At 45.4% G+C, this 27627-nt stretch overlaps 1 protein-coding gene across 1 annotated transcript; it reads right to left on the reverse strand.

Annotated features, from left to right (window-relative positions):
• Positions 1 to 21333: 21333 nt before the first annotated feature.
• LOC133900751 (uncharacterized) lies at positions 21334 to 26661 on the reverse strand. The gene is made up of 6 exons (XM_062341979.1): positions 25698 to 26661; positions 25116 to 25484; positions 24486 to 24740; positions 23401 to 24062; positions 22495 to 23283; positions 21334 to 22362 (listed from the first exon to the last, which is right to left on the reverse strand). The coding sequence occupies exons 1-6, from the start codon at positions 26635 to 26637 to the stop codon at positions 21829 to 21831; spliced, it is 3549 nt and encodes a 1182-aa protein (XP_062197963.1). The 5' UTR covers positions 26638 to 26661; the 3' UTR covers positions 21334 to 21828.
• Between the last annotated feature and the right edge of the window lie 966 nt (positions 26662 to 27627).

Here is a 27627-nt window from a genome sequence, read left to right on the forward strand (position 1 = left end):
AGGCAAAATCAATACAGTCAATAAGAACCTCCAACACAGCACCTCCACCAACACAGCAACACCACTAATCGATTACCTAAGCACCAAAGTTCTAAAGACCAGAACTGAGCTCACTTGACTCAATTTCAATTGACTAAACAACCCAGTGACAGGGACAACAATGATGGGGATGGCCGCGTGGAGGAACGTGGCCTCAGGGACGGAGCGGCGGCGTAGAGGCAGGCGACTCCGAGGAAGGCGGTGTTGGGGACTAAGGACGGGGTCAGCGTTGGGAGGAGGATGACGGCGTCAAGGAGGACAGGGAATGATGTCGAGGAAGACTAGAATGGCACAGGGGAGGAGGATGGCGATGGTGGCGAGGAGGAGGATGACGGCGTCGAGTAGGACGGGAATGACACCAGGCAGGAGAATGGCGACAGAGGGGGGGAGGAGGACGACGGCGTTGAGGAGGACACAGACAGCGGGTACGGGCTCATGGACCTCCGGCGGCGTGGGCTCCTCGGTGTTGGGAGGCGTTTCGACTGACGGCATAGGGAATTGGAAAATTTTTCTAAGTGTCAAATGGCACAGTGCGTCGAGCTATTTAACTGAGCACACTCTATCTACTTATGCATCACCTGTCTACGTAACCAAGTGCCAAAATGACCTCTGTGCTCTCAGACGATCCAAACATCGAACTTCCTTGGGTTTCTGGTGCGTAGCATCTTCTGGTGTTCTTTGACATACGTGTCCACTACAACTGATTGTTACAGAACTGCAAAATGTGCTTGCTTGATTTAAACGTGGTCGTTAGTGTGGAATGCGTTTGCACCTATCGTCCCTTTCCCATGTAGCCTCCCCTCATGGCGAGATACAGGCACACTAATCGATTTGAGATTCATGTAGTCGACGCAAAAATCAATGACCTCCTCGGTTCGCCAGCCCTCGGCCATGCAGCCTTCCGGTCGATTTCAGTTACGAACATATTTCTTAAGAACTCCCATAAACCTCTTGAAAGGGTACATCTGATGCAAAAACACGGGGCTAATAATCTGTATCTATTTCACAATGTGAACAAAGAGATGCACCATGATATAAAAAACAATGGAGGGAACAACGCCTCAAGCTGGTATAGAGTCTCAACCACGTCTTTCTGCAGTTTATCTAGCTTGATCGGATCGATGGCCTTCTGTGATATCGCGTTGAAGAATGAACATAACTTTATGATTGGGTTTCGAACCTTCGGTGGTAGAATGCCTCGAATTGCATTTGGATGCATCTGTGTCATCATCACATGACAATCATGAGACTTCATGCCAGTTAATTTCAAGTCTTTCATGTTTACTAGTTTCTTTATGTTGGCGAGTAACTGGATGGCTTTGATTCCATGCAAGCACTTGCACATTGCAAGTTTCTCTGCCTTGCTCAGATTGTAACTCGCGGGGCCAAGATATTTGTTGCCTTCTTCCATCTCTTCGGGATGTAGATTATGTCTGAGTTTCAAACATTTTAGGTCCTTCTGTGCCTGGAGTGTATCCTTTGTTTTTCCAGGTATGTCTAGTAACATACCAAGCAAGCTATCACACATGTTCTTCTCAATATGCATGACATCGATTACGTGTCGAACCACCAAATCCGGCCAATATGCTAAGTCATAAAAGACATATTTCTTTTTGAACATAGGAGCTCTAAGATTAGATTTCAGAACCAGTATACTCCCGCGTCCCTTTCCAAGGATAACCCTAAGTCCATTTACCATCTCATATACCTGTCTCCTAGTACGATGCTTAGGAGGTGATCGAGTTTCAACTTTCCCATCAAAAGCTCTCCTGTTGTTACAGTACAGGTGATCCTTGCGAAAAATTTACGATGACCTAGGTACACCATTTTTCGGCTGTTCTTCAGTCACAAGCTCTCTGTTTCATCCAAGCAATGCATGCATGTAGCTTTTGACAGTCTGGCCCGATAGGTTGCCAAGGGCTGTCCAATCTTGGATTGTTACGAACAGTATTGTGCATAGGGTGAAGTTCTCTCATTTGTATGCATCCCATACATGCACACCATCATTCCACAGTATTACAAGATCTTCCATTAATGGTTTTAGGTTGACATCGATATCATTGCCAGGTTGCCTTGGTCCTGGTATCAGCACCGGCATCATAATGTACTTCTACTTCATACACAACCAAGGAGGAAGGTTGTAGATATATAGAGTCATCGGCCAAGTGCTATGACTACTTCTCATGTTGCCGAACGGATTTATCCCATCCGTACTCAACCCAAATCTTATATTCCTCACATCTTCTTTAAAGAGCTTCTTGTATTTCCTATCGATGTTTCTCCACTGTGTAGAATCTGCGAGGTGTCTCAGCATTCCATCATCCTTTCGCTCATCGGTGTGCCATTACATGAGTTCAGCATGCCTTCTGTTCATGAATAAATGCTCCAAATAGGGGAATATAGGAAAATACCACATCACCTTCACGGGATGCCTTTTCTTCTTTCCTTCACCATCGATATCATCACCATCACACTTGTACTGTGCCGCACCACAGACGAGACACGCTTGCATGTCTGCATGCTCTCCGTGATACAATATGCAATCGTTTAGACATGCATGTATTTTATGTACTTCCAACCCCAATGGGTACACAACCTGCTTGGCCTGGTACGTGTTTTCTGGCAGGACATTTTCCTTTGGAAGCAATTTCTTCAAGAACAGTAACAACTCTGTGAAGCTTGTATCAGACCACTCGTTGCTTGCCTTCAATTACAGTAGTGAAAGCACGGTACGATATTTTGTGTGCTCCTTCTCGCAGCCCAGGAATAATGGTGTTTTAAAGTCCTTTAACATACATTGGAAGTTATGAAACTCTCTTTCATTTGTGAAGTTTCCCTCCCCATCGCACTACATCTGCTCCAGATCATCGACGTCGGCGTCGGCCAACATCTCCTCTAGATCATCATCGGCCAACATATCTCTGGCAGGTGGCATATCGACGTATTAATCGACCGGCATATCGGTGTACATGTCTTTGTCTTCTCTTTTGAAGTATTGCCCTTCCTGTATGATCTCAGCTTCACCGTGCTCGGTCCAACGAGTATAGCTAGGCATAAAGCCCCTTAGCATCACGTGGGAATGTATCTGCTGGGTGATGGAGAACTGCTTCTTGTTCTCGCAATCGACACATGGACAACACATATATTGAGATTGTGTATTTGACTTATGCATCGCGGCTTGTACCAGGAAACAATCCATGCGATTCTTGTACTCTGCACTCACACGGCTCGCATCGTACATCCATCTTCTGTCTATCTACAATTATATCATTATTGTAAATCCAAATTTATAACATCTACAACATTTTGCGATCACCAACAAATAAATTACCTCATCACCTCCTACCAACAATTGGCCCGAGTTGGAGGAGCCGCCTTTTGCATGCTTTCGCATCCTCTTCTGATGAGTATTTGTTAGTGCCATCCCTAGAAATTTTCTTTATTATTCAACACCTTATCTATGACTCATTAAGTGTTGTGGGGAAAATAAACCAGCCTGAGGATAATGGTTAAAGATTACCATTCAAGTCCCTCCGGAGCCTTGATCTCCAGATCCTCAGCTAAAGGCTCAACCTCCAAAGTCATCAGATCCCTTCGTGATACTTCTTCATACCTCTGAAGCCTTCCCTTGGCTTAGCTGGCTCGGTCTCCCGTAGGCTCAGCCTCCCAAAAATCTGACCTCCCGAAGCCTCGGTCCCCCGAAGCTTTGGCCTCCTGAAGCCCCGGCCTTCCGGAGTCATGCTTCCCAAAGCTTTCACCTCCCGGTTCCATGCCTCACGAGGCCCCCACCTCGAGCTGCTCAGGCCGCCATCCCGAAGGCTACAAGATTAGTCAGCAAGCCTTGGGAAAGATCTGCCGGAAGGGGAGCACCGGTCGTGCTTTTGCCTGCAAGGAAGATAGGCATTAAAAGCCTAGGCTGATGGACGCCGCTCTGATACTCCAGCGTAATGGAGGCTATCTTAACACCCCTAACAGTGTGGTGCTGGGACACAATTGATAGTTACCACAGTGCACTCCGCACTCCAGGGGCAAGCACTACGATAGTTACCACAGTGGATATTTATCTCCACCGATAGGGTAGAAAGTAGTCATCCGGGATAAGGCCCAGTAATTCGGTTAGATCCCAGATATTCATATATTATAATAACTTGTATGCCAAGCTACGCGTGGCCCTATAAATAGGGGGCCATGGTCATCTGGGGCAGAAGAGGACGGGCAAGACAGCGAAAAAGACATAGAGGTGAAAATACACCGAGTCACACTGTGATACTCCTCACATAGCGATCTATTTTTTCTACCATCAATACATTCGTGGTGTTACTTCTTCTTAAACTTCATCTCCAAGCTTGAGTCTCCTCCTTAGAAGAAACTCTCACCGTACTTGCTAGGGCAAGACGAACTCTTGCGCCAACAGCGTGCCGTTCGTGGGGACTCGAACACATAAGTGCTAAGAGAGGTACGAATCCACCAGGAAAACCAACAAAGGGTTAGCTAAAACCGCCATACCCACCGTTGTAAGCATGCAACCATATGCATGGATGTAATAGCCATACGCATAGTATGCATGCTCCAGCCCCGCTACCGTGTGGGACAGCGTTCCTCTGACCTTAGCCAACTCAGAACCCTGGGTCAGTACAGGAACTCCAGACGGTGCGGAGGCCTTCCAGCCTCTGCACAAAGAAGACCTCACCGCCTTAGGAGAGGACATGGCTGAAGCCGTAGCCAAGCAGGCCGCCTTCCAATGGTTATGGGTGGTCAAACCCAGGAGTGCTCCCACCTGGGCTTTGTCCCCAGTATCCCCTTCGACCCCCCCTGGGATACCCCGAGCGAGCCAACATCTTCGGAAAGTCTATCCACTCAGCGCCCTCCTTGGGCCCGTTAGACGAAAGAGGGTCCCAAGGAGACGGAGGGCTCTAGGGTGCGCATACCCCGCCAGTGCCTCCGACGCCGCCCTCGCAACGCCAACCGCATGCAAGGAACCCCAAGCCCACCTTGTCCGGGGAGGCATAGTCAGAAGCACTTTGGCCCCAAAAACTGTTTCACCGGGCATCCTTGATGGTCTCCCAAAGGGGAAGAAGACCCGGGGGAAACCACAGGCTCCTGGTCACACCGCCTTTGGCAGCGACCCCAATGACAACTCCAAGCTCTGGTGCCCCGGAGGCACATGGGTGCATCCTGCATAGACCAGGGCGTGGCCACAACACCAACGACTGCCGCACCCTCATGACCTTCCGGGTGGAATTCCTCGGAAGGTAAGCAGAATATCTGACCACAGAAGAAGTGGGTGAAGGATGACGTAGGGTTCGGAGGCCTGGGGCAAACTCCTGGGCAAATCCCCAGCCCCTCAACCCTGCATCGTCACTACCGACCCTACTACCAACGGTACCACATCCAGAACGAGAACTAAGTCGGGGATACGCTGTTGCTAGGCTCTGGACGGGGTACCTCCGGAGCCAGGTAGGGGCTAAGGGCCGAGGCAGTTGAAGACCGCCTCTCTCGACCAGCCTTCAACTACGCCTCCAACATGCCGTTGCCAGGCTCCGGACGGATTACCTCCGGGGCCGGGCAATGGCTAAAGGCTGAGGGGGTCAAGCACCGCCTCTCCCAGCCTAGCCACAAGCTTCGAGGCCACCAAGCCTCGCAATAGAGGCCTTATTCCTACAAAGGTACGCCCACTATTAACTACCAAGTAGTTTACCTAGTGATCCATCTTTCATACAGCTAGGTTAGAGTCTGTTGGAGGCCTCCAACCTTACTGCTAGAAGTCTTTTTGCAATAGATAGCCACTAGGTAGAAGCAGTAGAACTTAAGTTACATTCTCATTTAGCATAAACAGTTATATAACCTAGCTATGTTTTGGGCTACAACTAGCTTCTCATTAACAATAGTAGACTGCAAAACTTAGCTAGTATATGCAAAATCCCTACACTCTCACTGACGCATGGTGCCTAGGTCGCCTGCGGGGCGGGTCTGCCCAGGTTTCCTGGAAGGCATTGTGTGGCCTCGGAAGTGTAGTTGCCACGTATCCAGGGATTTCCTTGATAGACCGTGTTGCAGCGCCACCCGTAGGACATCTTCCGGTGGCGTGATAAGCCCACGTACCGCGGACATAGCATGCCTAGGTCACCTGGAAGGCAAGACCGCCTAGATTTCCTAGAAGGCATTGCGTAGTCTCGGTAGACAGTAAGGCCCACACACCGTGGGTGCCGCTTATGCCTAGGTCACCTGCAAGGCAGATTATGCCCAGGGTGCCCTGGAAGGCATTTGCATAGCCTCGGGTGTCGAAGCCACGCCCTAGGGGATGTCCTCGGTGGTGGAGTTATGGTGCTCCGAGGAATACTGTCGCAAGGAATCCTCGTTGCACGACATGCCTACACACCGCGGGCGTAGCACGCATAGGTCACCTGGAAGGCAAGACTGCCTAGGTTTCCTGGAAGGTATTGTGTAGCCTTGATAGTGTGTAGATATCGGTTATCAAGGGACTTCCTTAGTAATGTAGTTGCGGCGCCCTCGGGGGATTTCTCCGGAGGCGTGACAAGCCCACGCACGAGTAAGCACTGCATGCATAAACCCACGGTCACCTGAAAGGGTTTCTCGGAGGGTAGGCTTTGCCCTGGTAGGAAGTGGAGCCAACACACCATGGGCGTAGCATGCCTAGGTCACCTGGAAGGCAAGACTGCCTAGGTTTCCTGGAAGGTACTATGTAGCCTCGATAGTGTGTGGATGCCGCATATCAAAGGACTGCCCTGATGTGAGGATGTGGTGCTCTAAGGAATGCTGTCGCAAGGAATCCTCTCTGCACGACATGCTTATATACCGCGAGCGCAGCACGCCTAGGTCACCGCTAAGGCATCAAGCCTAGGTATCCTAGAAGGTATTGCATAGCCTCGGTCATATAAATGCCACACGCTAGGGCACATCCTTAGTGGACAGTGTTGTGGTACACCCCGGGCATTTCCTCGGGAGCACGACAAGCCTACACACCGCGAGCATAGCATGCCTAGGTCACCTAGAAGGCAAGACTGCCTAGGTTTCCTGGAAGGTATTACGTAGCTCCGATAGTGTGTAGGGCCTTTGGCATTAATGCATGCTAAGGAACCTTACAAAACCTTTGGCAAAAACGGGGAGTTTTACAAAACCTCCGATAAAAACGAAGAGTCTTACAAAACCTCCGGCAAAAACGGAGAACTTCACAAAACCTTCGACAAAAATGGAGAGTCTTACAAAACCTCTTGTAAAAATGGAGAAATTTACAAAACATCCGACAAAAATGGAGAGTCTTACAAAACCTCGGGCAAAAACGGAGAACTTCACAAAACCTCCGACAAAAACGGAGAGTCTTACAAAACCTCTGGCAAAAACGGACAACTTTACAAAACCTCCAACAAAAATGGAGAGTCTTACAAAACCTCCGGCAAAACGGAGAGTCTTACAAAATCTCCGCACAATAAAGAGTTCACCAAACCTCCGCACAACGGAAAGCTTTACAAAACCTCCGGCAAAATGGAGAGCCTTACCAAACCTCCACCAAAATGAAGATACTTCCAAAAACCCCCGCAATGGGGATGTTTTGCGAAAACTCCGCCAGGCGAAAAGGTTCTGAAAGGACCTAACGGGAAGAGTACCCTGGCTTTTTGAAGGAAAATGCCTCCATGCCGAAGGGATATGAAACCCGCTCGCCTCCAAAGCGCACAGCACACAGATCAAAGGGGTATAAAAATCCCCCTCCCTACAAGGAAAGGTATGACCCGCATGACTCAAACACGTATGGTAAAAGGTAAAATCATTATCCTACCATATCCCTTAAAACACATTTCATATGTCATTTTATGAGTGTTATGCTAACATTTAATAAAAGCCCACGGTTCGTGGCACGGGAAACATAGTGGAACCCTCGACTGTCCATTGCAGAGACTGCAATTCACGACAACAGCTAAGGGCCGAGAGGGTCGTGGACCACCTCCCTCATCCAGCCTTCAACTTTGCCTCCGACGCGCTGTAGCAAGGCTCCGGATGGAGCACCTCCGGAGCCCGGCAGTGGCTAAGGGCCGAGGGGGTCGTGAACCACCTCTCCCACCTAGCTTTTGGCTTCACCTCCGACGTGCCGTAGCCAGGCTCCGGACGGAGCACCTCCAGAGCCGAGTAGGGGCTAAGGGCCGAGGAGGTCACGGACCACCTCCCCCGGCCTAGCCTTCGGCTTCGCCTCCGGCACGCCATTGCCAGGCTCCGAACGAAGTATCTCCGGAGCCGGGCAGCGGCTAAGGGCTGAGCGGGTCATGGACCACCTTTCTTGCCTAGCCTTCGGCTTTGCCTCCGACACACCGTCGCCTTCAACCCGGGCAGTCGCTAAGGAACCCGAAGGTTCAAGGACCACCTCCGGAGCTTGTCTCGAAAGGATCCAGATGGACTTCGCTAAGTCACAAATCTAGAACAAATTGGGAAGGAGGCCCTACCAGTGCCAAGCCAGAGGAGTACGCAATAACCGAAAACGACGAGGTCACCACTGCTCCACCCGGTTCCCTTTAGTTACCCTACGTATCTACCACCACCAGATTCCCGAGGCCACCTCTCCCTTGAAGGAACCAAATCAGCGATGATCTATGCGAAGGCTCGGTACCTCAGTCGTCAGAAAAACTAGCCATCGCCTTCGAAGGGGACGAAGAAGCACGGTTTGAAGGCACGAAGGCACGCGCGCATGCGGTCACCCGTTTGAAAGTTCCCCTCGCACTCCGATATGGAAGGAGACACGACCGTTCCCGAAGGTCCATGTTATATTATTAAACAATTAGTACATCCAGGGGACACATACTAAAGCAACAATACAGAAATTGCCACGAAGAAGATAGATCCCTACGGAGCAAAATAGGGTGAGAAAGAGTACAAGGTGACTAAGTTAAGCCATGAGCCCACAACAAGGCCACGATCGACCATGAGACGTGGATATATCATAGCGTCACCAAGAACGCCATCCCGGGGACAGCCTTCACCTCCTACGGGTCCCGGCAGGGGCGACGCATGGGACAGCGCATGCGCCTCATCTGTGGCTTGCCATTGTGGAAGCCGATACAGTAGCCAGCTCTTGAGTTGTCAGAGAACAAGGAAGGGTTCAAGGAGGTCACTGGCGGGGCCTTCTCCCTCGCCTTCCCGGCCTCCTCCTTTGCCGCCGGCTCCACAAATGCCTGCTCGCTCTCCCCTACTGGAGATCCTAGTCGATCTCCTCATCAGCATGGCCTCCCCAGCCAAAGGTCGGGCTGGAGCGGCAGGCAGCCACCTCCCCTGCAGAGATGGAAGTGGTGTAGCCACCAGCGCCTCTGCCGACGACCGAAATGGTCCGGCTCCTGAAGAAGCCATCGAGATCATCGACATCTCCGAAGAGGATAAGGAGGAAGACAATGCCATACTCAAGTCAAGGTTAACTGCTTGCTCACGGGGCTGTGGAGACTCCAGCCGGGTAACCCCAGCTTTATACCTGGGCCAAGCAGCCACGTAGGCTCGGAAGATGAAGCGGAACAAACACCGCAGTGTCCCCCATTAAATACCTGGGGGGTGTGGCCATACCCTGGTCGTTCCTCCAACACGTGGCAGCACTTCATGATGAATGCCTCATTTTCTCGCACGGATGTCCCATCACATTAATAATCCAAACTCCTTTCGGCATGTGACAAGGGCGTGGGCACAAGACCCTAAACGACCCACCGCATTGTCCAGTCAGAACGCAACAGTGGTACGTCTTATTCTACCAGGCAAGCACATGGGATCCTCCAATCCCACATGTAACCTCTACTTTAGCAACCTCAAAGGGCAGGAAGAACCATACCGAAGGAATCCGGATAACCTGTATCAGTCTCAACATGGACCCCGGAAGTACACCACATCCATCGATGTCCCTCTAACTAGGGGTCCCAACACCGCACATGATAGCTCCAACAAACTCCGGGGAATATCGCCACCACCAATACACCATCAGCCTTGGGCTCGCCATCAATGTCCACAGTTTCTAAACGAAAGAACTTCTCAAAGGACAGGGAATTGCAGTCATGCATCTTTGATACTATATTGGACTAGGGTTGGTTTAGAATGAGGGGATACTGTTGGGGGGAAAATAACCCAGTCTGAGGATAATGGTTTACGATTACCATCCAGGTCCCTCTGGAGCCTTGATCTCCAGACCCTCAGTTAAAGGCTCGACCTCCGAAGTCATCAAATCCCTTGATGGTACCTTTTCGTACCTGCGAAGCCTTCCCTTGGCTTAGCCAGCTTGGTATAATGAAGGTTCAGCCTCCCAAAAACCCGACCTCTCTAAGCCTCGGTCCCTTGAAGCTTCGGCCTCCTGAAGCCCCGGCCTTCCGAAGTCCTGCTTCCCAAAGCTTTCACCTCCCGGTTCCATGCCTCCCGAGGCCCCCGCCTCGGGCTACTCGGGCTACCTTCCCAAAGGTTACAAGGTGAGTCAGCACGCCTTGGGAAAGATCTGCCGGAAGGGGAGCACCGGTCGTGCTTTGCCTGCAAAGAAGTGAGTGGCATTAAAAACCTAGGTTTATGGACGCCGCTCTGACCCTCTGGCGTAATAGAGGCTATCCTGACACCCCGACAGTGTAGCGCCGGGCCGTAATTGACGACCGGCTCGCCGTACTCCAGGGGACAGGCACAGGATAGTTACCATGGTGGATATTTATCTCCACCGATAGGGTAGAAAGCAGTCATCCGGGATAAAGCTCAGTAATTCAGTCAGATCCTAAATATTCATACATTATGATAACTTGTACGCTAAACTACGCGTGGCCCTATAAATAAGGGGCCATGGTCATCTGCGCAGAAGAGGACGGGCAAGATAGCGAAAAAGACACAGAGCTGAAAATACACTGAGTCATGCTGTGATACTCCTCCTAAAGTGATCTATTTTTTCTACCATCAATACATTCGTGGTGTTCCTTCCTCTTAAATTTCGTCTCTAAGTTTGAGTCTCCTCCTTAGAAGAAACTCTCGCTGTACTTGTTGGGGCAAGACGAACTCTTACGCCAACATTAAGGAAACATGAAAAATAAATACGCTCATACATAAATATAATTGTATCTTGCTACATACCTAAATATATGGCAAAAATTTCTAATTCGTTAAAAATCAAAATAAATACACTCATACCTAAAGTTTCCATATTGGGAACATGCTACTTAATTAAAATAGAATAAATATAATTGGAGTTTTCTACATACCTAAATATCGTGGATAATTTTTCTAATTCACTAAAAATCAACCATAAATATGCTCATACCTAAATTTTCTATATTGGAGCTTGCTAATTAATTAAAATATAAAAAATATAATTGGAGTTTGCTATATACCTTAATATCATGACTAAATTTTCTAATTCATGAAAAACCAAAAATAAATAAGCTCAGACATATAGCTAACGTAAATCAAGAATAAAGACAATTTCGACCTAAATTGAAACTTCCATATAATAAATGAGGTATAGTTGCATCTACATTGTCTCAAAACATCGTGGCCATAATTCATCTCCATCATTTCAAAATCTAGAGCAATTTAGCAAATAAAATTCAAATAGAAATGGATTGGAGAGGAAGTTACACACCTTGGAACACCTAGGGCATGAGGATTCCTCAAAATTTTGAAGCCACCAAGATCCTAGTGAGCAAAAATAGCTGCCACCGAGCAAGAACAGAGCTCCTCTCTATTGTGCTCAAGCTTGCGAAGGAGAGGGCGACTTTTATATAGCCGGGACATCACTGCCGGCTCATTTAACCAGCCGGCAGTGATGTTATACTATCACTGTCGGTCGGTGGATTAAGCCAGTAGTGATGAGGGAGCAGGGCATCACTGCTGGCTCAATCCATCGATCAGCAGTGATGACCCTTATCACTGCCGTTTCATAAGCCACGATGGCTGATTCTTCACGCGCGACTTATGAACTGGCAGTGATGCTGAAAGTGCATCTAGGCCCCCTAAGTGGGTTTTGGCTTATTGATGACAAAACGATTAAATAACTAACATGCTTTATGAGTATTGAACAGGTATGAGCATTAGTTGTGAAGGTAAATGACGTTTGACGCCCGTCGAAACAATTGAAGAATCAACGAAGGATACAAGGTAGGGCTTAAATTCTTTTTACTTTTGAAATTGAGTCTAGGATAGATTTTTTCCTAGATGGATGGATTCATTTGCTTGATTAGTGTCTCAATGCTCAAGAAATCCTTTAGAATCACCCAATTGAGAGACACATTCACTCACGGACACGAAACTCTTTCTGAAAATCTTCAAAGTCCGGAGTCTCCGGTGTTCACCGGATACTCCGGTACTCAGCGTTCAGCCGGAGTCTCCGAGTTAGCCTCCAGCAGAGAGTCTCGGTTACGGTTTAATCTTTTCAAGAAAAAGACCGGAGTCTCCGGTGTTCACCGGATAGTCCGGTAAAATGTTTAGTGTGCAGTCGGAGTCTCCGAGGTAGACTCCGGCAGAGGCTCTCGGTTAGCTTTTAATCTTTTTGTTAAAAAGAAGTAAAGACCGGAGTCTCCGGTGTTCACCGGATACTCCGGTACCTGGAGATGCCGGAGGATCCGGCTAGTCTCCAGACTTAGTCTGTTTTGGAAAATCTGTCAAGACCGGAGACTCCGGTGTTCACCGGAGACTCCGGTAATTAAACAGAACTGTAACGGCTAGTTCTGACACGTTCGTGACCGTTCTGACGCCGTTTTTGGAATTAGGACCGGAGACTCCGGTGTACACCGGATACTCCGGTAAGCTCTGACAAAAACAGTAACGGCTAGTCTGTGAGAGAGGGCTATAAATGCCCCCTCTCTCCATAGCATTTAGAGCTTGTTGTGGCTGGTTTCCTTGAGACCTCTTGAGCACTTTAAGAGCATTCAAAGCCCCTCCAATCATCTCTAGAGCCAAATTTGCACAAATTTGAGAGTGTGTGTTTGGAGAGGATTCAAGCCACTTGAGCATTGATTTCTTCATCGAGCATTTACTGCGATCATCTCCTTGAAGCTTTGGGTTTCTAGAAGGAAAGGAGTCGCCCGAAGAGCACCCAAAACTTGTGGTGTGCCTCGGGAAGTTTGTAAGCATCTTCATATTGAGTAAGAATTTCTAGCTTGATCTTTGTGGTCGCTAGAAGAGGATAGGGTTGGAGAAGACCCGGCTCTTTGTGAGCTCCTCAACGGAGACGTAGGCACTTCTTTGTGAGGTGGCCGAACTCCGGGATATATTCTCGTGTTCTTACTTGTGAAACTTACTTGATCGTGTGCATTTGGTAATTTGTCATTTAAATTGCTATAGTATCAATCTTGCTAGTTTTAATTGTTATTCTAGCTTAGTAATATCTACTTGACCTAGTGCAACTCAGAGAATCTAGCTATGGTCTTTAGTTCAAATTTATTCTGAAATTTCCTGTCAGGCCGGAGACTCCGGACTAGACCGGATACTCCGGACCATACCGGAGTATCCGGACTTCACCGGAATATCCGGCAGTTTAATCCACTGTTTTTAGTTTTAAATTTCAGAAAAGCCTATTCACCCCCCCTCTAGGCACTTTCAATTGGTATCAGAGCCTAACCTCCTACAAGGCTTCACCGCTTGGAGGGAATCATTATGTCGACATCCGAAAGTCCGAGGGGTCTCAAAGATGATCCATCAAGAAGTGATGATGGTAATGGTAAAGGAAAGGGAAGTGAGATTCCTTTCAATTATGATCGTTTGAATTCTTCTAGCAATTACATTTTCGTACCTTCCGGACGTGCACCATTCTTCGATGGTACACATTATGCCGCTTGGAGGCACAAAATGAAAATGCACTTAATTTCTCTTCATCCAAGTATTTGGAAGATTGTTTGCACAGGTTTTGAGCTGCCGGAGGAAGACCAAGAGCTCACCTCAAGTGAAGAACAAAATATGCATCGCAATGCTCAAGCTACAAGTGTGTTGCTTAGTGCCTTGAGTTCGGAGAAATTCAACAAAGTGGATGGACTTGAGGAAGCTAAGCAAATTTGGGACACACTTCAAGTTGCTCATGAAGGAACTACAAGTGTGAGAGAATCCAAAATAGAATTGCTTGAGGGAAAGCTAGGAAGATTTGTGATGGAGGATCATGAAACTCCTCAAGCAATGTATGATCAGATGATGGTGCTTGTGAACAAGCTAAGAGGACTTGGAAGCGAGGACATTGATGATCACAAAGTGGTGAAGAGACTACTTAGAGCATTTGCTCCTAGAAATCTCACTTTGGTGACGCTCCTCCGTGAGAGAAGAGATTACAAGAGGCTCACACCAAGTGATGTGCTTGGAAGGATTCTTGCTCATGAGCTCATGGAAGAAGAGGCTAATGAAGTGAAGATTCATGCTAAACAAAGCTCAACCTCAAGGCATAAAGAAATTGCACTCAAGCAAACAAAAGCAAGCAAGTCCAAGAATCAAGCACAAGTGATGATGAAAGCTCCGAAGATGAAGAAATGGCGTTCTTTGTGAAAAGGTTCAAGAAATTCATGAGAAAAGGAGGCTATTCAAAGTACAAGAGAGACATGCCCAAGAAGAGAACATCAAGAAGGGCATGCTATGAATGTGGCAAAATTGGTCACTTTATAGCCGATTGTCCAAACAAGAAGAAGGGAAAGGACAAAGAAGACAATAAAGTCAAGTCATACAAGAAAGACAAGAACAAGATGTACAAGAAGAAATATTCGGGTCAAGCACATATTGGAGAAGAGTGGGATTCCAACTCCGACTCGGACTCCGATGATGAAGGAGTCGCCACCATTGCTATTCATGAGCTTACACCAAGAAAATCACTCTTAATGAGTGATGATGATGATGACGACGATGATGATGGAGACTCCCCAAAATGCTTCATGGCTAAGAACCGCAAGGTAAAATCTCAATCCAAGCTCCTAGATAGTGATAGTGAGTATGATAGTGATTGTGATAATTTGTTCAAAGGTTTGAATAAAAATGTCATGGCTAAAATAAAGGAGCTAATGGATACAATAGATAGTCATGAAGAGACCCTTGAGAGACAAGAAGACTTGCTCATCCTTGAAAAGGAGAGAAACCTTGAACTCGAGGAGCTCTTTGCTAAAGAGAAAGAAAAAGTTGAGAAATTGTCTAAAGATTGTGATTTAGCCAATTCCTCAATTGCCGATCTTAAGAGTAACAATTTCTTGCTTCAAGAGAAATTATCTTGTTTAGATGAAAATTATAGAACTCTTGAAACACAAATTTATATTCTTAAGAAAGGCTCTTCTAACTCTAGTGAAGCAAATTTACTATCTAATGCATCTACTAGCAATGGATGTTCTCGTTGTTCTAACCTTGATATGAATGCTTGTACAACTAATAATGAATCCTTGCAAGCATTACAAAAGGAAAATGAGAGGCTAAATGCTTTGGTCAAATATGGGTGCATCAAAACTTATAAGTCAAAGGATGCACTTTACAAGACTATTCAAGCCAAAGACAATAAACAAAAGAGAGGTCTTGGTTTTGACCAATACAAAAGCAAGCCAAATGATCGTGTGCTATTGAATGGAGTGGAATGCCTCAAGTTTGTCAAAGGAGGCAAACAATTTGATCACCCTACTCAAACAAGGCAACCGAAGGCTCATGCCCCCCAATGTTCCTTTTATGCCTCATACATGCTAAAGAGAGACCACCGTAGTAAAGTGGTTGCTCTCTATGTTGGTCCCCGCACAAGAGATAGAATTGTAAAAAGGAATGTGTGGGTGCCAAAAGTGCTTGTGACTAACGCTAAAGGACCCAAACAAATTTGGGTACCTAAAATAAAGGCATAACTTTGTTTTGTAGGCATACTCCTCCGGTGGATCAAGTTGGGTCATTGATAGCGGATGTACCAATCATATGACCGGAGAAAAGAGTATGTTCTCCTCCTTTGAAGAAAATGGAGGACCTCATGAAAACATCATCTTTGGCGACAATGGAAAAGGAGAGGTAATGGGACTAGGTAAAATTGCCATCTCAAATGATACTTCCATTTCAAATGTCTTGTTAGTAAAATCACTCAATTACAACTTATTATCCGTATCTCAATTATGTGAAATTGGTTATAATTGTCTTTTTACAAATGAGGGTGTGGTTGTCTCTAGAAGGGAGGACGCCTCTATAGTCTTCACCGGCAAGTTGAAGGGTAAACTCTATCTTGTTGATTTTTCAACAGATGGAGTGATGCCTAAAACTTGCTTGATGGCTAAGTCTAGCATGGGTTGGCTTTGGCATCGCCGACTTGCTCATGTTGGCATGAGGAATTTGTCCAAACTTCAAAAGGGCGAACACATTCTAGGACTAACGAATGTGACTTTTGAGAAAAATAGAGTTTGTAGTGCATGCCAAGCAGGAAAGCAAGTTGGAGCATCTCATCCCTTGAAGAATGTGATGACCACTTCAAGACCATTGGAACTCCTTCACATGGACTTATTTGGGCCAATCACTTACATAAGTATCGGAGGTAACAAATATGGTTTAGTTAATGTTGATGATTTTTCACGTTTCACTTGGGTATTCTTCTTGCATGACAAAAGCGAAACTCAAGCCATTCTCAAAAATTTTGTGAGAAGAGCACAAAATGAATTCGAAGTAAAGATCAAGAGAGTTAGAAGCGACAATGGAAGCGAATTCAAGAACATACAAGTTGAAGAGTTTCTTGATGAAGAAGGAATCAAGCATGAGTTCTCGGCTCTGTACTCCCCTCAACAAAATGGAGTGGTCGAAAGAAAGAATAGGACTCTAATTGAATCCGCAAGAACAATGCTTGATGAATACAAAGTATCGGATCAATTTTGGGCGGAAGCAATCAACACCGCATGCCATGCCATCAACCGGTTATATTTACACAAGTTGTTAAACAAAACTTCATATGAGCTTCTAACCGGTAACAAGCCAAATGTTTCCTATTTTAAAGTCTTTGGTAGCAAATGCTTTATTTTAAACAAGAAAGCTAGAAGTTCTAAATTTGCTCCAAAGGTAGATGAAGGGTTTATGCTTGGTTATGGTTCAAATGCCTACGTCTATCGCATTTTCAACAAAACCATCGGATGTGTTGAAATTGCGAGAAACGTAACATTTGATGAATCTAATGGCTCCCAAGTGGAGCAAGTGGATACAAATGTTTTAGGTGATGAAGAAATACCAAGCGAAGCAATCAAGAAGATGGCAATTGGCGAAATCAAGCCCTTAGAACAAGAAAAGACTCAAGAAGCTCAAATCAATAGGGATCAACCATCTTCATCATTGCAAGTTGAACCATCAATGTCAACCCAAGATCAAGACGACAAGAGATCACAAGATCAACATCAAGACCATGAAGATCCGAACAATTTTTTGAATGATGAAGTGGAAGACATCCAACATCAATCACAAGTGCCACATCCACGTGTTCATCAAAGTATCCAAAGAGATCACCCCGTGGACAACATCCTTGGTGATATACAAAAGGGGGTAACTACTCGTTCAAGAATTGCAAATTTTTATGAATTTTACTCTTTTGTTTCCTCTTTGGAACCTTTGAAGGTAGAAGAAGTGCTTGATGATCCGGATTGGATAATGGCTATGCAAGAAGAATTGAACAACTTTAAAAGAAATGAAGTTTGGTCTTTGGTGGAAAGGCCAAAACAAAATGTGATTGGGACAAAATGGGTCTTCCGCAACAAACAAGATGAAAATGGGATAGTAACAAGGAACAAAGCTCGTTTGGTTGCTCAAGGATTCACTCAAATCGAAGGTTTGGATTTTGGTGAGACATACGCTCCCGTAGCTAGGCTAGAGTCAATTCGTATTTTATTAGCCTATGCTACTCACCATGATTTCAAGTTATATCAAATGGACGTGAAGAGCGCATTTCTAAATGGACCAATCTCCGAATTGGTGTATGTGGAGCAACCGCCCGGCTTTGAAGATCCCAAACATCCCGAGCATGTTTTTAAACTCCATAAGGCGCTCTATGGGCTAAAACAAGCTCCTAGAGCATGGTATGAATGCCTTAGGGATTTTCTTGTCAAAAAGGGCTTTGAAATAGGCAAAGCCGACTCTACTCTCTTTACTAAGAATGTTGATAATGATTTATTTGTTTGCCAAATATATGTCGATGACATTATATTTGGTTCTACTAATAAACAATTTTGTGAAGATTTTAGTAGGATCATGACAAGGAGGTTTGAGATGTCCATGATGGGAGAATTGAAGTTCTTTCTCGGATTTCAAATCAAGCAACTCAAGGAAGGAACCTTCATTTGTCAAACCAAGTACATCAAAGATATGCTCAAGAAATTTGACATGGAGAATGCCAAACCAATCAAAACGCCCATGCAAGCTAATGAACATCTTGATCTCAATGGAGAAGGCAAAAGCGTGGATCAAAAGGTATATCATTCCATGATAGGATCTTTGCTTTACTTATGTGCATCTAGGCCCGATATCATGCTTAGTGTGTGCATGTGTGCAAGATTTCAAGCCGCTCCCAAAGAGTGCCATTTAATGGCCGTTAAGAGGATTCTTCGATATTTAGTTCATACTCCATACCTTGGGCTTTGGTATCCAAAAGGGTCATCCTTCGACCTTATCGGCTATTCGGACTCCGATTATGCCGGTTGTAAGGTGGATAGAAAAAGCACTTCGGGAACTTGCCAATTCTTGGGTAGGTCCTTAGTGTCATGGTCATCTAAGAAACAAAACTCCGTAGCTCTATCCACTGCCGAAGCTGAATATGTTGCCGCGGGAGCATGTTGTGCTCAACTCCTATGGATGAAGCAAACTCTAAGAGACTATGGCCACAAAACTCCCAAAATTCCACTTTTATGTGATAATGAGAGTGCCATCAAAATAGGCAACAATCCCGTACAACACTCAAGAACCAAGCACATAGATATTAGACACCATTTCTTGAGAGATCATGCAACAAAAGGGGGTATTGACATTCACCATGTGAGAACCGAAAAACAATTAGCCGATATCCTCACTAAACCACTAGACGAGCAAAGGTTTTGCGAGTTGAGAAGTGAATTAAATATCCTAGATTCTCGGAACGTGGCTTGAACTGTTGCATACACTTGCTTGTTGTAGATTTATAGCTTTCCTAGTTAAGAGTTTGCGAAAACTGCATTTTGAGTGTGTTTCTCAAAATTACTTGGATTTTTGGTCTCTCGATCATAATTTGTAACTTGTGATCATAGTTATGTAATGATGCTTGATTGGCTGATCACATTTGACAAATTAATCCTCTTGTCCAACATCTTCCTTCCAGAAAATCCTTTTCCCAATTCTTCAGCTCTAAATCTTGCTGTGACAGTTCCAGGTCCCGGAATGTCCGGTGCTCACCGGAGTATCCGGACCTGACACTGTTCACAGCCTCAGCTGTATTCCGTTCTGTTTCCAGTTACCGGATAGTCCGGTATTCACCGGAGTCTCCGGTACAAGTGTCAGGACCGGAGTCTCCGGTCTCCACCGGAGTCTCCGGTAAAAGTGTCAGGACCAGACTCTCCGGTCTACACCGGAGTTTCCGGTGTCTCCAGAATTCTATATATTCCCCCAGCCCGAACAGTTATCTTTTCCCATCTATTCTCTTGTCCTCTCTCCAAACAACCTTCTCTCCGGCGATTTTGAGAGGAACCCAAGAATCTTCAAGTCTTGCTACGTTTCTCTCTTGGATTAAAGGCCGGAATCTCCGGAGATCCCTATTCTCAAAAATCCCCGGAGGATTTGAGCTCAAAGGTACCGTTTTCAACAATCTTTCTGATCTCTCAATGCTCTTGTCTAGAGTTGTTTTCCTTTGGTAGAATAGTTCCTAGTACCCTCTAGAACCCATTCCCAAACTTGTTTCATCTCTAGTTGGCCATATCTCCCAAACCCTAGCTCGTTAGGTTTTCTGTCGGGGCCGACCGGAGTATCCGGTGTTCACCGGATACTCCGGTATCAGCCTGAAGTTTGAGCTTTTCCTGTCCAATCTTTTACTCCTCAAATTCTTTGTTCATTCCATTTCTTCTAGGTGCTCTTGCAATGGCTGGAGACCGTTTTGAGAAGGGTCGCACTTTCGAGAGGAAAAAGAAACAAAGAAGTGACCCCCGTGCTCAAGAATTAAGTGCTCCTGCCCAATCAGAAGATAGTGGAAGCGGCCATGCTAGCGGTGAAAGAGTCCGCAAAATAGCCGCAAGTGGTGGTATTCACATTGAGGAAGGCGGAGTTGCTGGAAGTTATGACAGGGACCTTGTGACCATCTGCCGAACCAAATCTCAAGCTATGCGAGGCCGAGAGTCTGCAAGGGGAAAGGGGCCAGCCAAAGTAACTGCAGGAAGAGGTCGAGGAAAAATGCCTTCTACTGAAGAAAGAGGCAAAGGTGTTGCACAAGATAACTCATCTGAATCCGAGGATAATGAAGAAGAACAAGCTGATGAAGTCATTGGACCCTTAAAGCTTCACAGACCCCGGAGAACTGCTTCTGTTGTTGATGCTCCAAAAAGGACAGTAAACTACATGAAGAATGTATCAAGGGTTGTTAGTGAAAGGTTGAACAACCCATATGATTTTGAGAAGAATGTTGCCGATTATCGTTTCTGGAATGATTTTCAGGCAGACTTCTATGAGACAGTAATTTTGGCCAAGAAGAAGCCTATTACTTCCATGCAATGATTGATTGGGATTATATGGCCAGGAAGAACGACCCCGTGTTCACTGAAGTGATTGCAGCCTGTGAGAGCAAAAGGGTAAAAAATATTATGGCCTTCAGGTATGATTGGTGCGAGGAGGTTATCGCACAATTCTATGCCACAGTGTGGTTTGAGGGATGTGAAAATCCCATTATGCACTGGATGACAGAGGGAGTCAAATACAGGATCAGTTTCAGAGGCTTCGCTCACTACTTCCATCTAGATGCCAGAGATACTTCCAAGGATCAAATTCACAATGAGAATCAGCTGACATTGGAAGAAATTGGGTTCATGTATCTAAATCATGGGCGAGTTGAGTTCGGAAAGCTCACGGGGATGAGGCCTTTCTATCGATGTTTGAACTCCCTATTCCGGCTCACCTTGGCGCCCAAGAGTGGAGATGCAATAACAGTTCAAAGTATCTCCAAAAATCTCCTTGCAGCCATGTCAAATGATCATGCTCCTTTCAGCGTGGCTCACTTTCTTTGGGAGGAAATTGTTTTTACATCCAAGTCGCCCATAAAAAGTTGTGGATATGTGATGTGCACACGTCCCTGGATCACGTGTGACGAGTAGATGTGTCCCGATCTTCTCGAAGGATCCGCGAACTTGATAACTTGTCGCTGCGTGACCCGGTGAAGAGGCAATGCACCGCGAGACTATCCACGCGACGAACTACCGAGACAATCACCCTTCCACGTACCGACGAAACAGCCCACGCAATCACGCCGTATAGATGTGAAGGCACAAACTGGGTGAACCGCAGTTCGGCGTTCTACAACTCCCTCAGGAATCGAAAGAACAAGTTTGCAAGCCTCTCAAGACTCACGCTGGAACAAGAACTCAAAGAGTTTGTATTTCTGAATTTGCAATCCTCAAGTTACTGTTCACGTCACCCATTACAGGGATATATAATACTAGTGGAGTTTCAGTTTGGAAGAAATAAATGAGAACATGTAGTGGAAAGTTGTAACACTACTTTTATTAATAGCCAGGCCTAGTGGGACGCATGGATGGTTGGCATTCTTCTGCATGCATGCTGGAACGTGTGTGGATAGCAACCCGGTTGCTGGCTGCATGCATTCCTATCTTCCGAAATATTTGCTTGCACTCCAACGACTGTTATTCATGGTAGCTAAATGTTCTTTTCTCTCTCTCTTGCACATCCAGGTTCCTTGCTTATATTTGGCGGGCAGAATCCATCATCATCCCACGCTTGTTCGTGCACTCCATCATTCCTAAGAACATTGAAACAAGTACTCAAAAGCATAGGCCCATTCAACATAATCTGATTATTAAGCATAAGGTTAGCGTTCACCTGAGAATGAATTTCCTTCTCCAATTGTTTTGCTCTACTCCTTGTAATCGGACCAGCTATATCAAATGTAGTTTCATTTGGAGATGAATGAATGCTAGGAATGTCCTCATTAGCCTCCCCCTCTTGAGAAGGAGTCGTCCTCGACTCAGGCTCACCAACAAATGGAAGCAAGTCTTTGACATTGAATGTTGTACTCACATTGGAATATTCAGGTGGCAGCTCAATTTTGTAAGCATTATCATTTATCTTGTGTAAAACCTTGAACGGACCATCACCCCTAGGAGATAACTTACTCTTGCGCTGTTGGGGAAATCGATCCTTGCGTAGATGCAACCACACGAGGTCTCCGGGCTGGAATGTAACCTTCTTCTTACCTTTGTTCGCTTGCTTTGCATATTGTGCTGATTTCTTCTCGATATTCCTTCTTGTCTCATCATGTAGCTTCTTGAGAAAATCCGATCTCTTTGCTGCATCCAAGTTAACTTGTTCCTGTAATGGTAAAGGCAAAAGATCCATGGGAGTATGCGGCTTAAAACCATAAACAATTTCAAATGGACAAAAATTTGTTGTGGAATGGACTGCCCGGTTATAAGCAAATTCAACATGTGGAAGGCAGTCTTCCCACAGCTTCAAATTCTTTTTCAGCACGGCACGCAGCATGGTGGATAGGGTACGGTTGACAACTTCAGTTTGCCCATCCGTTTGTGGATGACAAGTGGTGGAAAATAACAACTTCGTGCCAAGTTTAGCCCATAAGGTCTTCCAAAAATAGCTTAGAAATTTTGTATCTCGGTCTGAAACAATAGTCTTTGGCACTCCATGTAGACGAACAATCTCCCTGAAAAACAAATCAGCAACGTGTGAAGCATCATCGCTCTTATGACATGGAATAAAATGTGCCATTTTAGAGAAGCGATCAACAACAACAAAGATAGAATCCCTCCCCCTCTGAGACCTAGGTAACCCCAGAATAAAATCCATGGATATATCTTCCCAAGGTACAGTTGGGATTGGTAATGGAGTATAAAGACCATGGGGATTAAGGCGGGACTTAGCTTTCAAGCAGATTATGCAGCGCTCAACATGTCGCTGGACATCACGTCGCATATGTGGCCAAAAGAAATGATCAGAGAGCATGTCCAATGTCTTTTTGATGCCAAAATGACCAGCTAAGCCACCAGCATGTGCTTCCTGCAAAAGAACTTGACGAATCGAACAGGCTGGAATACATAGTTTGTTAGTCCGAAATAAGAAACCATCATGCACATAATACTTGTCCCAGCCTTTTCCAGCAATGCAATGAGAGAAAGGTTCTTTAAAATCAAAGTCATCAGCATAAAGTGTTTTAATGGATTCCAAACCAAGCACTTTTGTATCTAATTGTGTAACCAAGCCACATCTCCGTGATAAAGCATCAGCAACAATGTTATCTTTCCCACGCTTATGTTTTACAACATAGGGAAATGTTTCAATGAACTCAATCCATTTAGCATGTCGACGGTTCAGCTTGCCTTGGCTTTTGAGATATTTTAAAGCTTCATGATCAGAGTGGATGACAAATTCTTTAGGTAACAAATAATGTTGCCAAACTGCCAAAACTCGAACTAAGGCATAAAGCTCTTTGTCATAGACAGAGTAATTCAGATGTGGACCATTTAACTTTTCAGAAAAGTAGGCAACAGGTTTACGTTCCTGAAGTAGCACACCTCCAATGCCAATACCACTTGCATCACATTCGATCTCAAAGGTCTTACCAAAGTCTGGTAGTTGTAGCAGTGGTGCTTCACAAAGCTTTCTTTTCAACTCTTCGAAGGCTTGGTCCTGTTCATCTCCCCACTTGAATGGAACATCCTTCTTTGTCAAATTGTTAAGGGGTGCAGCGATTGCACTGAAATCTTTGACAAAGCGCCGGTAGAAACCTGCAAGACCATGGAAACTTCGAACTTGGCTCACATTTTTAGGAGTAGGCCAATCCTTTATCGCTTTAATCTTCTCTTCATCAACCTGGATGCCATCTGCAGTCACAACAAAACCAAGGAAAACAACACGATCTGTGCAAAAGGTGCACTTAGAAATATTTCCATACAATTTCTCGACTCTCAAAACAGCAAGGACTGCACGGATATGATCAAGATGCTCATCAAATGATTTACTATAGATCAAGATATCATCAAAATAGACAACCACGAATTTGCCAATGAAAGCTCTTAAAACGTGATTCATTAAACGCATAAAAGTTGAAGGAGCATTCGTCAAACCAAAGGGCATCACAAGCCATTCATATAAGCCAAATTTGGTCTTAAATGTTGTCTTCCATTCATCACCAATTTTCATGCGAATTTGGTGATAGCCGCTGCGTAAATCAATCTTGGTGAAAATAGTTGAGCCACTCAATTCATCTAACATGTCATCAAGCCGTGGAATGGGATGGCAATATCTAACAGTTATAGCATTGATAGCACGACAATCAACACACATGCGCCAAGAGCCATCTTTCTTCGGGACTAAAAGAACGGGAACAGCACATGGTGATAAAGATTTACGAACATACCCTTTGTCCAAACGCTCTTTTACCTGTCGCTGAATTTCCTTTGTCTCTTCGGGATTGGTGCGGTAGGCTGGACGATTTGGAAGAGAAGCATTTGGTACCAAATCAATTGGATGCTCAATTCCGCGGAGTGGAGGAAGTCCAGCTGGCACCTCATCGGGAAAAACATCTTCGAAGTCCTGTAAGAGATCAAGAACAACACTAGGCAGCGATGAATGTAAATCGGTAGTTGAAAGTAGGACCTCCTTGTGCAAGAGCACAAAGAATGGGGCTGTGGTGTTCTTCACTTCTCTCAAATCACTCCTGCTCACAAATAAGCATTCATTTTGGCGTAGCTGTTTTGAAGTGGAATGAGGCTTTATGTGGCTGGATGGGTTAGGAGTCTCTCCCTTACTAGTGTTGGGGGCCTCACTCAATTTTCTTTTCTCATATTCTTCTCTTTTCATGCGAGCCACATCTGAAGCATAGATCTCTTCTGGAGATAATGGAACAAGAACCACCTTCTTGTCTTTGTGAATGAAAGTATATTTGTTAGACCGTCCAAAGTGCACCGAATCCACATCAAATTGCCATGGACGACCCAGCAGTAAATGGCATGCTTGCATGGGTACAATATCACAATCAACCTCTCCATGATAGTCACCAATGGAGAATGACAAGCGGACCATAGCTGAAACCTTCACTGTCCCAGAATTATTTAGCCATTGCATGTGGTACGGATGTGGATGGCGACGTGTCTGCAAACCAAGCTTCTCAACAAGCAAAGCACTAACAATATTGTTGCAGCTCCCACCATCAATGATGAAGCGGCACACCTGTCCTTTCACTTTGCATCGTGATTGAAACAAATTGTGGCGCTGGCCTTGCTCAGCAGCAACAAATTGTGTTGACAGAACCCGCCGAACCACCAAAGAAGGAGCTGGTGTATTCAGAGTAGAAGGCACCAAATCAGGAAAATCAGCAAGCAACTTATCAAAATCAGCACAAGTAATCTTGGCTGGATGCTGAAGAACATCATCTTGGGATAAGTCATCTTGAGCAAAATCTGGAAGAGATTGAATGGCTAAACAATTCAGACCTAGCTCAAAAGTACCATCCTCTGCTGAATACTCACAAGTGTCAAGAGAAAGGTCTGCTAGTGCTTGGGTAATAGGCTCATCCTCCTCTTCACTTTGAGAATCATAAGAACCGTCTGCAAGTGCAATAATAGTGCGTCTATTGGGACATTCAGCTTGCTTATGTCCATGACCACCACACTTAAAACACTCAATCTTGCTTGTCTTCCGTTGGGCTGCTGTAACAGAGGAGCTGGACTGATTGGAATTTACAGCTTTGCCTCTTGAATCAAAATGTTTGGTAGACGTTGAATTTGAACGAGAAGTTGCACGAGATGAAGGTGTGTGCACCTCTGACCCGTGCTGCTGTGAATGGCGCCATGGAGTAGAACTATTAGGAGCAGAAAATGAAGCACGGTGCTTATAAGATTCAGCAAGCTGCCTTTCTGCTCTTTTTGCAAAATGTAGCAATTCATTCATAGTGTTGTAATTAGTCATGTCCACCTTGTCTGCGATTGGTTTATTAAGACCAACCAGAAATCGAGCCATCGTTGATTCCTCATCTTCAGTGATACCGGTACGAAGTAGACACATTTCCATTTCCTGAAAATATTCATCCACACTACGATGACCTTGAACAAGCCTTTTCAGCCTCAAATGTAGCTCACGAGAATAATGTGCAGGAACAAATCGGCGCCTCATTTCTCGTTTCATGTCATCCCAAGTAATACGATCATGGCCAACACGGCGGAAATCAGCACATACTTGATTCCACCAAGTGATTGCATAACCTGTGAACTCAATTGCAGCAAGCTTTGCTTTCTTGACAGGAGGATAAGTATATAAATCAAAGATCTGATCAACCTTGGTCTCCCACTCAAAATAATCATCAGCATTTTCCTTTCCGTTAAATTTTGGAATAGACACTTTCACGTTGCTTAAACCATCATCATCACGACGACGACGGCGGTCACGATAACCATGATGGTCATCATGCCGATGATCATCCATGTCGGACAACATATCATCACCACCATCATAATCTCCTCCACCTCCAATAGGAATGCGCCGAGCACGACCAAAATTAGGAAAACCAAGACCACGCCCGCCACGTCCACGGCCAGCGGGACGACGCCCTGCCTCATCATCCTCCTCAATGTCATCATCCTCATTTGGTGGCGGTTCGCCACGTGGCATGTTCAATTGTAGAGTTTGGAGTTGTTGCATCAAATCATTCATTTGTGTACGCAGCTCCTGGAATTCCTCCACCGAAACAGCGGCACCATCTCCACGTCCTGCCATATTAGTAGAGGGGGGAAAAAAATAGGACAATATATATGTGGAATATAAGTGGAATCACTCCCTCACCACTTGCTGAACAAGTTCTTTCTCTTCCTGGAAAGGGCAAGAACTGGGGCTGCAATCTGTAGTGGAAGAGTGATTGTACCAGAGACTACGGTGCAACAGCTCACGGTGCTTTTTAGTGGAGCTTGGTGGGGATAAAATGTACAAGTAGTGCGCTGAAATGTAGTGATGCAAAACCGAATAATAATCCAAAAGAGAAATAACACAAGTCTAAGTTGCTAAAGAGAAAGAAAAAGATGCAAAAGAAAGGAACAATATGGAAGAAGTGGAAACAACTCGCACCAACCAAAGTGCTGCTCAAGCCCCTTTTGGCATGCTGATCACAAGTCTCTTTTGTTTCTTCTTTTTATATATATATATATACTCTCGCCTTTTTTTTTTTGATATCTTTTGAGACAAACGCAGCACAACTTTCAACTAAGGGGGCGCAGCAAAGACAACATAGAGGGGTGGCGCATCCCAAAGAACAAGAAAACTCGGGTGGAAAGGGTGGGAATTTGTGGCGGTTAAAAGGCAATCAAGGGTGGCTCGGGTGGGGGGTTTTTTTTTTAATATATATATTCAGCTGATCAAGGATGAAAGTTAGAACGATGTGGAAAAGAGAAAAAAAAAATTTCAGCAACTAGACAAGTCTCAAAGGATTGAAAA

The sequence above is a fragment of the Phragmites australis genome, chromosome 19, assembly GCF_958298935.1.
Source record: "Phragmites australis chromosome 19, lpPhrAust1.1, whole genome shotgun sequence".
Classification (NCBI taxonomy): Eukaryota; Viridiplantae; Streptophyta; class Magnoliopsida; order Poales; family Poaceae; genus Phragmites; species Phragmites australis.